The sequence below is a fragment of the Sinocyclocheilus anshuiensis genome, unplaced genomic scaffold, assembly GCF_001515605.1.
Source record: "Sinocyclocheilus anshuiensis isolate Anshui unplaced genomic scaffold, SAMN03320099.WGS_v1.1 scaffold496, whole genome shotgun sequence".
Classification (NCBI taxonomy): domain Eukaryota; kingdom Metazoa; phylum Chordata; class Actinopteri; order Cypriniformes; family Cyprinidae; genus Sinocyclocheilus; species Sinocyclocheilus anshuiensis.
In genome coordinates, this window is record NW_015555736.1 from 434,661 (window position 1) to 447,267 (window position 12,607).

A 12,607-nucleotide genomic window follows, 5' to 3' on the forward strand; every position below is an offset into this window, starting at 1 on the left:
AGTGATGAAGTCTACAGCAGTTATTACACCTTCAGATGCTCTGTTCAGCCAACCCAATGGCTTACACTTCCTTATTTATTGTCTTGCAGGACCCTGGACCCATGCTGCCGTCTCCCACCCTGGTCCAGAAGCCTCTGCAGTTGTTGGAAATCAAAGCTAGGGGGCGCTTTGGCTGTGTGTGGAAAGCTCAGCTGCTTAATGACTATGTGGCAGTGAAGATTTTCCCCATTCAGGTACCACGCGGACCCGAGGCCAGAGAATCAGCTCCTAAAGCTGATGAGTTAATCTAACCTGTTAAACAATTACACAGCCAAACGTGGAGCTGAGCCATGTGTTGGCCTGTGAAGTACATATACGTGCACTGCATGTACAATATTAGCACATAATGTGATTTAAACAAAACTGAATTTGAGAGTATTGTAAAATATTTCAAATTTATGATACTTGACAGCAAAGATGACTAGGGTTGGGTATCGTTTAGGTTTTTTTCGATACCGGTGCCAAAAACCAGTGCCAAAATACTTTTAAAACGGTTCCGGTGCCTGAACCAATACTTATTAAATAAATAAATAAATAAAAATTCCCCAAAAAATTATGGATTGGCCATTAGCACTATAAACACATGATGTCTGTTTCATTCATACTGCATGCCAGAGGGCGCCCTCGCACAGAAAATCCACATATCCAGTCACAGAAGTAGGAACTCATGACCCTCCAGGAAATCCCTTATATGGACAAAGGCATGGCTATTATAGCTGTAACTGAGTAAACAGAACATATAAACGTTTTGAATGATAAAACAAAGACAATAAACACTCGACTGCGACAATATAGTTTATCTGTGTTATTCAAGCCATCTCTGGTATTTTATAATAAAGTATATTTATAATCCATTGCTAATCAATGTATTCTTTTTAAAGTAGCCTATGGAACATATTTTCTGCCTCATTCTGTGACAAGAAGTCACATCAGATCACAAAAGTAAGCATTTGACTGGTGTTGTAGAGTAAAAAGGTTATAATATTCTCTTTTGTTGGACAACAGGTTTAGAAATGTGAATACAAGGGAAGGTTAGCATTAGGCATTTTAATTTAAGCATATTTAGCTTAGTTAACGGAAGGCTACCTGCTGCCATCAGAGCAAGTGTAATTACTGCATTCACGTGCTCCTCGGATGCTCTCATTTCCCGAGTTGTGCTTTTAAGTCAGAATGTGAAAACAACATGGACACTAGCGTTACTACAAAAATGTGTTGGATTTGTATTATTAGAGCTTTCTGACTTGAGTTCACGTGCATTTTCTCAGTCAGGAATTTTTTTTCACATGCGGTGCCTGTGATGATGCTGCTTACATCTGTTTTGGAGAACCAGAGGACAAATATTTCAATCGATCGCTCAGGCATGGCACCGAAATGAGCGACGCCCATGCTTCTTACGTCCATTTCGAAGAACCAGGACAAATATTTAAATCAATCGCTCAGGCATTTAAGTGGCACCGAAATGAGGCACCGAAATCTGCATTCTGATTTGGTTCTAGTACATACCGGTTACATAGGGACCGGTGCCGGGTTTCAGTACCCAACCCTAAAGATGATGCAATCGTATGAAACAGAATGTGAACAGGAAACTATACATCTTCCATATTCAAACCTATCCTGTAAAAGCTGTATATGTCAATGTTTAATATTTATATAGTTAAATATACATAAATTATATAATTATTTATTTATCAAATAAATATTGTAACTTTTGTAATTAACTATGACTTTAAACAGAATATGAACAGAACAGTGTTCAGTGGGCGCTGTTTTTAAAAGAAATTAGTATTCAGCAGGGATGCATTCAGTTCATCAAAAGTGACAGTGAAGACATTTATAATGTTACAAAAGATTTCTATTTCATATAACTGCTGTTCTTTTGAACTTTCTATTCATCAAAGATTCCTACAAAAATGTATGACTTTCCGCAAAATATTAAGCAGCACAAGTTCTTTCAACATTAATAATTCAAATAAAAGATTTTGGGCCCTATTTCAATGATCTAAGCTCATGGTCTAAAGTGCACTGCGCAGGTGCACTCAGGGCCTGTCCGAATCCACTTTTGCTAGTTTAACGACGGGAAAAAGGTTGGCGCGCCCAGGGTCATGGTCTAAACGGGTTGTCCCTATTCTCTTAATGAGTAATGGGTGTTTTCTGGTCGTAACGTGCAATAAACCAATCAGAGTCTCATCTCCCATCCCCTTTAAAAGCCAGTTGCGCTCGTGCCATGGCGTGTTCGCTATTTACATGGCGGTATGTAATTTTTCATTTTTAAAAATGTTTGTGTGCTGCTGCGCGTCCCTGTGTGTGTAATAAACAAAGTGTACGTGCGTTGTGCACCCGCCTATAGGCGCATATTACTAATGCGCTCTTTAAATAACAAAAAAAATATTGTGCCAGACTTTAGACCAGGTTTGAGTTGGTCTATGGCGCAGTCTATTTTCAGTTCCTCAAAATAGCAACGCGCCAACAATGCGCCTGAACACACCTCTTTTTTTAGACCAGCACGCCCATGGGCGCACAAATGGCCGCAAATGCATTTGCTATTTAAACAACACGGCGCAGGACGGCAAAACGAGAACTGCGTCGGGCTGAAACTAGCAAAAACGCTTGCGCCGCATTGCGCCGGGTGTATGATAGGGCCCTTTGAGCACCAAATCAGCATATTTGAATGATTTCTGAAGTATTGTGTGACACTGAAGCCTGGAGTAATGGCTGCTGAAAAGTCAGCTTTGCATCACAGGAACAAATTATGTTTTAAAATATATTACAATAGAAAACCATTATTTAAATGGTAATAATATTTCACAATGTTACAGTGTTTTTACTCCATTTTTGATCAAATAAATGCAGCGTTGGTGAGCATAAGAGACTTCCTTCCTTAAATATACATGAATTAAATATTGTGTAAAAATATAAAGATAAATATTTATGTCATGAAATAAAAATGTGCATCCTTAGTAGAAACGGAGCTAACAGAAGCTGTCTCGCTCCACAGCTTAGAGTTTGGTGTGAGGGAAATAATTTGTCTCATCCGTCAATCAATCTTGTAATAATTTGCTCTGGTAAATTACTGCTTACTTGCATAATCTGAGTTGTCTGTGAATGTCAGCTAAAGCTCTGTAACTTGTATCAACTTGTATTATTTTAATGGTCAGTTAGCAGCCCTACTGCTGTCAGCTTACTGGTGGAACAGCGTTTTTGATGGAGTGCAGTTTTTTTTTTTAGGGGATTGCCCATCATGCCGGTGTGCTGTAATAACTATTTACTTTGCGTCTTTCTCAGGACAAGCTGTCATGGCAGAACGAGTATGACATTTACAATCTCCCTGGCATGAGGCATGAAAACATTCTGCAGTTCATTGGGGCAGAGAAGAGAGGAAGTAACCTGGACATTGAGCTGTGGCTCATCACAGCTTACCATGAAAAGGTGTGGAGATGTATGAGGGCTGGACAGTATTGGCGGAACCGTTGTAGATCCATTTTAGTTTCTCAAAGTTTACAAATTAATTTCTGCTATCATAATCAGCAGGGATTACGTGTTGTGACATATATGTGACATGGTAGCACCCAATGTATCCACAGTCAGTGTTATTGCTGATTTTATACTTTTCTTTCCTTTTATTGTGAGTTGAAAAGGTTTTAGTTTTTTGCACTGCAGGCTGATATACAGCCATGCTTGGTCCGCATGTCTGTGTGCAGGGCTCCCTGACGGACTACCTAAAGGCAAACGTAGTGACGTGGAATGAGCTGTGTCACATCGCTCAAACCATGGCTAGGGGTTTGGCTTACTTGCACTCTGACTTCCCCGGACACAGAGACGGCCACAAACCAGCCATCGCACACAGGTTAGAAATGTGCAACTCTTTAACAATGATTATGGTCATTGGATATATTAAAGAGAAAACACTGTATGACTTATTTTATTGTGCAAGAACACATTTTTATTGGGTGGATTTTTTATTTTTTTTTGGTCCATGCTGTGAAAGTTTTGGACCCCACTGACTTTCATTGTATAGACAAAAACAGCTGAAACCAAATTGAAAGGATCTTTGTGAGCATTTTAATTAATTTATTTATTAATTTATAAATTATAAATTAATCTATATCTTAATTATTTAATTAATTAAATTTAATTTCGTTAATGAAAACTATGACAAAAAAAGTTTGTTGAGCTTTTTTCCCATGACTAAGACGAGACGAAGATGAGACGACAATAAGGTCAATAAACGGTAACTGACTATTTCGTTAATGAAATAAGACGAGACTAAAATGTTTTAAAAAAAATACTGTTATTTTTAACAGCGACAAACAAGCTGGAGTTTAGCAATCTAAATGAAAGCGTCACTCAGCCAGTCTGTTCTGTCATGAGATCTCGACTGTATTGTTTGTGATTGTGGTTGCTGAATAAATGCACTTACTCAACCACTGTTTTTTTAATAGAGAAATAGGCTATTGCAATTTGGAATTAGTGGAATTCACTGTTATAATATTTTTCGTTTGTTTTACCCGTTTTCATAATGTAGATAGAGAGAGTGCATAAATCTTTGGTATTAATATATATAATAAAAAAACATTAAATAAATCAGTAGACTAGATGAGGTAAAATAAACCATGTAGGCCTATGAGTCCACATTCTATTAATTTGTGCTTACTGGTGAAAGTGCGATACCTGAAATGCAAAAGTAAATTTCTCAAATGACAACAATCGTTACAAATATAATTTTGAGCAAAAATAGATGTTTATCAGTTTACCAGTATACAGCATGACAAAAATGTGACTAAGATTTCATTGACTAAAATCTGACTGAAATGCTCATACATTTAGTTGACTTAACCTTGACTAAACAAAAACAGGACAAGGTTGACTAAATATGATAACTAAAATGTACATTTGAGTAAGACTAAATTAAAATGCTGCCAAAATTAATACTGCTGTAAGTCTACGGTTAATTAATAATAATCTTATTGCAAAAATGTCATGTTTTCATTGACTAAAACAAGACTAAAATACTTCAGGTTTTCTTCAGGTGCATCTTGACACAGAACAATGACACTGACATATTTTAAGATATGTCAGAGCAAGATATTTTCAGTTGAGACAGCTCAAACATGCATTTTAGTCTGGGACTAGCTTAAGCCTTGTCTGTGAAACCGGGGGTAGATTTTCTTTTACTAAAACTAGACTAAAATGTTGAGACTTTTAGTTGACTAAAACTAAATACGATAAGGTTGACTAAATATAATAAAAACTAAGAAGGACATTTTAACACAGGACTAAGACTAAAATTGAAAATAGCTGACAAAATTGATTTTCTTTTACTAAAACTAGACTAAAATGTTGAGACTTTTAGTTGACTAAAACTAAATACGATAAGGTTGACTAAATATAATAAAAACTAAGAAGGACATTTTAACACAGGACTAAGACTAAAATTGAAAATAGCTGACAAAATTAACACTAATTTTAAGCCTTTTTACTTGCTTAAAATTGTATTATATGTGCACAGAGATATTAAGAGCAAGAACGTGCTGCTGAAGTCTAACCTGACTGCCTGTATAGCTGACTTTGGTCTGGCTTTGAGGTTTGAGGCAGGAAAGTCAGCTGGGGACACACATGGGCAGGTAAGTGTTGAAAGACAACTGTTCAGATCCTCTAAAGCTTTGTGCTGACCGTAAAGTGCCGCCCTTTGTGCGAGGGTTGGCTTTGTAAAGTGTGTTTAAATATGAATATGATTCTATGGAGGTGTATCAGAGGCTGTATCTCAAAGTCTAATGTGCTACCTACATAAAAGACTTGTCACGACACCAAAATGTCAGTAGTCGATACCATATCAGCTGTGAAATTTCTTTCTCAATACCTCAACAAAAATGTATATGCTATTGAACACAAAAAGTATTTTGTGCAAAAAGTTAAATAGTAATATAAATGCTAACAAATTCAATTAAAATCATGGCATGTAGCCTTCAAGGGTTTCTCAATTAAGTAATCACATCTTGAAGTTTTTCAAAGAAATTATTCAGGTAAACAGGTGGTAATAAAATCATGAACAAATAGAACAATTAAAACAAGGATGCAAATTAAATGGAAGTTTTTCACATTTTCACAGCAGTCTGAAGTATTCAGGTAAACATTCAGTAATTTATTTAAATACAAAAGAAATCAAATATAAAATTCAACTTTTTGTTTTGTTATTAGGCTGTAAATCACAGCTGGATGGGCCCTCCATATTTAAACCATGTATGAATTGACTGCAGTGCTAGCAGAAAGATTGTAGAACCACTTGTAGCAATACTTTTTTATTGTATTCACTTGATACCGAAGTGCTGGTAGTTCCCCACTACATATACAGCGTTTTATTACTGGCTTGTTCAAGTGTTAAGGCCCGTTCACACCAAGCACGATAACTATAAAGATAACGATAAAGATATAGTTCTAAAAATCGTTCTTATCTAGATCATTGAAACATCATATACTTTATTGTAATAGTTCTCTGGCAGCTGGACCCTTGCCCTTAATTCACTACTCATCAAGGCATACTATATGCATGTACATGTTCCATTGTTAACTGTTATACTAACCAGACGGGGGTCTCTCTGTGTGCTCCAGGTGGGAACCAGACGTTACATGGCCCCGGAGGTGTTGGAAGGGGCAATCAACTTCCAGCGAGATGCTTTCCTCAGGATAGACATGTATGCAGTGGGACTGGTGCTGTGGGAGCTGGCAGCCCGTTGCACTGCGTCTGATGGTACGTATGTGTGAGCTGCTGTTCCTCGTAGACCATTTTGACACCAAACTGTGCAGTTATATCAGTTATTTTATAGTACAATTTTGATTGACATTTGAGTTTAATCTGGTCTGGCAGCACTCCCTGATCACACAAACACATTTCCAGTATGTCACTTGGGCTCCTGAATAAGCCTGTCACTGTAAGTGCAGTAAGCTCACTATTATCGATTATTGGTGTCTGGTCTAATGGAACAATATTGATCAGGTGTGGACAGTGAAGCAGACCTCAGGGACTGTTGTGACAGGGTCATCATGTGTGACGACCTCATTGAGATGTTTGTTTATTGCTTCTTAAGGTCCAGTGGACGAGTACATGCTTCCGTTTGAGGAGGAGGTGGGCCAACACCCCACTCTAGAAGACATGCAGGAGGTGGTGGTCCACAAAAAGCTTCGGCCCACTCTCAGGGAGTGCTGGCAGAAACATCCGGTACGTAATCATCATTAAACCTCACCTCAAGCTTTTAATGAAGTTAATATTATCCTTGATATAAAACACGTTCATTTGTCTCTCAGGGTCTGGCCATGCTGTGCGAGACTATAGAGGAGTGTTGGGACCATGAGGCTGAGGCGCGTCTCTCCGCGGGATGCGTCGAGGAGCGTGTGATCCAAATGCAGCGGCAGACCAGCGTCTCCGCCCCAGAGGAAATAGTCACCGTTGTAACAATGGTGACCAATGTGGACTATCCCCCTAAGGAGTCCAGCCTATGACTGGAGGATATCAGCATGTGAATTGCGGGCTGACCGAACAGAAAAGATGCGTTGGGGATGGTGGTGGACTGCAGTTCTGACGGCTGGCTTCAGACATGCTGGATAATCGTCCTGTACTTACGGCTGGAGCAAATGCAGACAATGCATTTTGTGCAGAATCTGGGTTTAATACAGGTTTACCTGGAGCCAGCTACGTTATTGTATGTGTTGTGTATATATAAACTAGTGCCACGGGGCGCTCTGGTAAGGACGGATGGATTATAAGCCGACATCAAAAACGAACCTCTTTGTTGTCGTTTCTCTGCTATGAGAATAAACTTTCCCATTCAAGGAGTAAACGAGACTCCTCCGCCGCACGGCACTCGTGTCATTTCAGTATAAAAAAGGGCAACGTCCATGTAAAGACACATTTAATGTGTACGTATGAATGACTATTGTAATGCCAATAAGAAACAGCTTTTTGAATGTGTAGTGTGACGCTGCTGTACAGATATCAACAGAAAGGGTGACGATACAACCCAAATCAACACGTTTCCTCTGAAAGCTTTCAGAGTTTCTGTCAGATAACCACCAACCTCTCGACAAGGTATACCTCAGTTTCTCATCCTAATAATAAGTTTGTTTTGTAACACTATATGATATAAAAAAGAGGATTTTCGATGACCTCCATTTGGCACGGAAGCTTTTTAAATACGGGGAAAACTTTTTTTATATGACAGATTATGCCAAGAAACGATGGCCATTCATAAACCAGTGTTCTGCCTTCTTTCTTTTAGTTGTTCTCTGTGTTGCCCTGCTGTTTAAAATGTGATACTTTTGTTCTTTTAGCATTGTAACCATTTGTTTGTTAAAACAAATTTTGACCTTTATCAAGACCTGTTGAGAAGAAAAAATCCCTGAAAATATGAATTTTGTGAACATAATACAGAAGCACTTACCAATATAGGTTTGCGGTGTCCTCACAACATTGACGTATGTGCATGCCTTGTTTTCTTTTCTTTCTTTTTGGTTCATTTTTAATTTTCTTAGCTTTTCAAACCTTTATCATGTGGAGCTTGTGCATGAGATCCCGTTAGCAGTCATGGAAACCCCTTCATTATTGGTTCATCTGAAGTATTTCCTGTCTTCGGGGCGTCACTCTTTTTGTTCCATTTCCATTTGGAATCATCCAATCTTGGTCTTCTATGGTCAAACTGGTTTCAGATCAGCAGCCAGGCAACCTTCTACACACTTCTACAAGAACTGTATCTCAGTATGTCTCAGGAAGCGTTTCCTTTTGCTTTGAGCCCTCTGGTGCCATTCTGGTGACCCTTGTTGTATTATGTATGCAAGGGCCCTTAATATAACACCTTATTAGTGTGGTCATATTATGTGCAATAACATCCTAAGCAGGGACTGTTTCACAGCTCACAGGCCACTTCCAGTGTGGTAAAAATCCAAGCGCATAGCAGTTTGCTTAGACCATAATGTACATCACAAACTGAAGTCGACGTCAGGCTATGCATATGTTATGACGCCCGGTTGTCTGAGAGTATTAAGCTAATAATATGCTGTAATGGGTACCGAACACATGCAGTAACTCTCTGCCAGCAGAGTCTTTCAAAAGAACAGCTTCTCTGCTGCTGCTCTTTGGCTTCGTTCACACTGCACTTGAATCCAATTTGATTTTCAAATCCGATCTTTAGAATCATTTTGCGAGAAATTTGTTCGGACAGTGTAGTCAATATCCAGATATATCCAGATAACAAAAAACTGCTTCAAATCTGATCAGACTGTTCACACTGAAACTGATATTAATCTGACTTCAAACCACGTTTATTTATAAAAATCTGGTTTTTATGAGGGTTTTTTCCCCTTTTAGACTACAAACAACTAATCTGATTTGTATCAGATACTAAATTGGATTTCTGCTGCTTGTCTGAACAAGTCCTGAAATATGATTCAGTGGCTCATTTTGGTTCATTTTGCTTTCAATATTTTAGTTACATTGCACCCCAAAAGAGTGAAAAATGAATTGAGATCTGAACTGACAATTGAACGCATTTCTGAAAATCTGATTTTAATTTGATTTAAAAACCACATATTCATGTGATTTGTATCAGGTTTGTAAAAATTGTCTGATTTCATGTGCTTTTCCCCCCGTTCAGACTACAAACAACTAAACTGATTTGAATCAGATACTAAATCATATGCTGTCTGTCTGAACAAATAATCCAAAAAATTTCAAATGAATTGAGATGTGATCTGACCATTCAGACTCAACGCATTTGTAAAAACCTGATTTGAATCTGATTTCAAACCACATGGCTGTGGTTTGAATCCAGTTTGTAAACAATGCATTTCATGTTTGTGTTGGTTTTTTTTCATCCATTCAGACTACGAACATCTGAACTGATTTGAGTCTGATACAAAATCTGATTTCTGTTGCCTGTCTGAACAAATCGTGAAGTATGATTCAGTTCACAATTCTTTTACAATATGATGCATTTGACAATGTTCAGATCCATACAACCGTATACAATCAAGCCCTTTCAATGAAAGCTCTCTATCTCTCTCTCTACTGTAGCATTCTCAGCCAGCTCATTCTGTTTTACTTCATCTGATGGTAAATTAATACGGGGCCTGTGCCATCTCAGAACAACAAGGCCCTCAGTTGGACTCTGTAGATGCAAAGGTCATTGCATTTAAGGTCAGTTGGTTATAACATCAAGCTGAAGTACCTGGTTCATTTGCAGGATGAGCGCTCTGGTCTGAGAGCATCTCTGTGAGGTTCTTGTGATTCACTTTTGACTAAACACTACAGATGATTCAATAAACTGAGTGACTGCTGCTGGCCTGTAGAGTGTTTTCACCAGGTGCTGTCCTGTTCCCTGTCTGTTTTTGGTTTTCTAGTTGGGGAATCTGGGGGGGAAGGTTGAATAAGATGGAAAGCCAAACTTTAAAAGCCCCGTGTTTAGTAGAAGACTCGGATGATAATGCACCGTATGTACATATGAATGTTGTATTAGATTGTGAAAAGAGCATGCTTTTTTTTTTAGGTCTCAAAGAAAAAAATCCTTTATTGATATTATTATTATTAAATATTTTAATGTTAATTTTGTACATCTGTATTTTAGTTTTATTAATTTATATCATGGCCCAACTGTCATTCTTCTTTTCTGGATCAATGAGAAGTGATGCTATTTTTAAAACACAAAGTCAGATAAAACACTACTAAAGAATCAATCCTTTACCTCAGACTTCCACTCACAGCGTTCAAAAGATTGAACAAACAGTGTAGCACGACAGACAACATGGTGCAGCGTTGCAAGTATTGCTCCTGGGATTCGACCAGCAGCTTCTCTCTCTGTCTTTTCTCTCAGACACACTTTTTCGGTCTTCAGTGACTATGTTTCTTCTCAACTACACCATTAAGTGAATGTCTCCACTTTACCAAAACTCTCCATTTTAGGTGCGAGCAGCTGCATTACTGTTGTGCTGGACATGCCATTTTTGTCCACCTTTCTCTTGAGTATTTAACGCATTCAGGGCCTGATCAGACGTAATTGTTACATAATGTACAGATGAAATTTTATGCTACTATTCCCCTCAAATAAAGTATAGTGACTGCTCTCAAATGTGTACTGAGTCTCACTGAACTTACCTAAAAATACTTGCATGCATATTTTCTCGATGCTGGGATGAGTACTGTCCAGCCTGACAGGTATTTGATGAATAGCTGTTATGTGTGAACACACCACTAGATGTCAGCAATTGGCCTAATTCGGTTTACACCCATTTTGACTAAGATTTTCCCTATTCCCCTAAATTTAAAATGTTTGAGCCTAGTAACATTATTTTTAATACTATTATTCAGTAAATTGATTATTAATAATTGCTAATTTAATAAATTAATGACTAATGGCAATAAATTCATACTTCTATTTAGAAAAGATTAATTGATCTGATAAGAGATTTCACAAACTTTATAAAATATTACCGAACCCAAACTTTTAAATAGTAGTGTATGTGTCCTCCAGCTATTCAAATGCCATATGTGACCCTGGACCACAAAACCAGTCATAAGGGTCCATTTTTTAATAAATAAGCTTTCCATGTATCGGTATGTAAGGATAGGACAATATTTGGCTGAGATGCAACTATTTGAAAATCTGGAATCTGAAGGTGCAAAAAAATCTAAATATTGAGAAAATCACCTTTAAAGTTGTCCACATGAAGTTCTTAGCAATGCATATTACTAATCAAAAATTACGTTACGGTACATTACATTACGGTAGGAAATTTACAAAATATCTTCATGGAACATGATCTTTACTTAATATCCTAATGATTTTTGGCATAAAAGAAAAATCGATAATTTTGACCCATACAATGTAGCCTACTGTTGGCTATTGCTACAAATATACCTGTGCTGCTTATGACTAGTTTTGTGGTCTAGGGTCACATTATTATTATTATTATTATTGTTGTTGTTGTTGTTGTTGATCAGTCCCTTTCTAACGGAGCATGCTGCACAACTTCTTGTCCAGGCCCTTGTCATTTCTAGGCTGGACTACTGCAATGCTCTTCTGGCTGGACTTCCATCAAGCACAATCAAACCTCTACAAATGATTCAGAATGCAGCGGCACGACTGGTCTTCAACGAGCCCAAAAGAGCCCATGTTACACCTCTCTTTATCTCCTTGCACTGGCTACCGGTTGCGGCTCGAATCAAGTTCAAGACATTGATGCTTGCATATAGAACAGCCACAGGCTCAGCACCCGCCTACTTCCACTCACTACTACGAATCTACATCCCCTCCAGAAGTCTGAGATCCGCTAGTGAGCGATGCCTCGTGGTACCATCACAGAGAGGCTCAAAATCACTTTCCAGAACATTCTCGTTCACCATTCCTGGCTGGTGGAACGATCTTCCCACCCCTATCCGGAATGCTGAATCCCTGACAATTTTCAAGCGACAGCTCAAAACTCATCTCTTTCGAAGCTACTTGACTTATTCATAAAAAAAATAAAATAAAAAAAAATAAAAAATAAAAAAATAACTCTCTCTCTTTATTTATTCCTTCTCTTTCTA

At 38.0% G+C, this 12,607-nt stretch overlaps 1 protein-coding gene across 2 annotated transcripts in view; it reads left to right on the forward strand.

Moving 5' to 3' along the window:
• The window catches only part of LOC107673126 (activin receptor type-2A-like), a 49,123-nt gene extending 38,956 nt beyond the window's left edge, over positions 1-10,167 (forward strand). For both annotated transcript variants that reach the window (XM_016466599.1, XM_016466600.1), the window contains exons 5-11: positions 90-233; positions 3,322-3,465; positions 3,738-3,883; positions 5,546-5,660; positions 6,646-6,784; positions 7,122-7,252; positions 7,339-10,167. In XM_016466599.1, the coding sequence (XP_016322085.1) occupies positions 90-233; positions 3,322-3,465; positions 3,738-3,883; positions 5,546-5,660; positions 6,646-6,784; positions 7,122-7,252; positions 7,339-7,533 (1,014 nt within the window). In that variant the 3' untranslated portion in view covers positions 7,534-10,167. The remainder of the gene's footprint in view (positions 1-89; positions 234-3,321; positions 3,466-3,737; positions 3,884-5,545; positions 5,661-6,645; positions 6,785-7,121; positions 7,253-7,338) is intronic.
• The last annotated feature ends 2,440 nt before the right edge of the window (positions 10,168-12,607 follow it).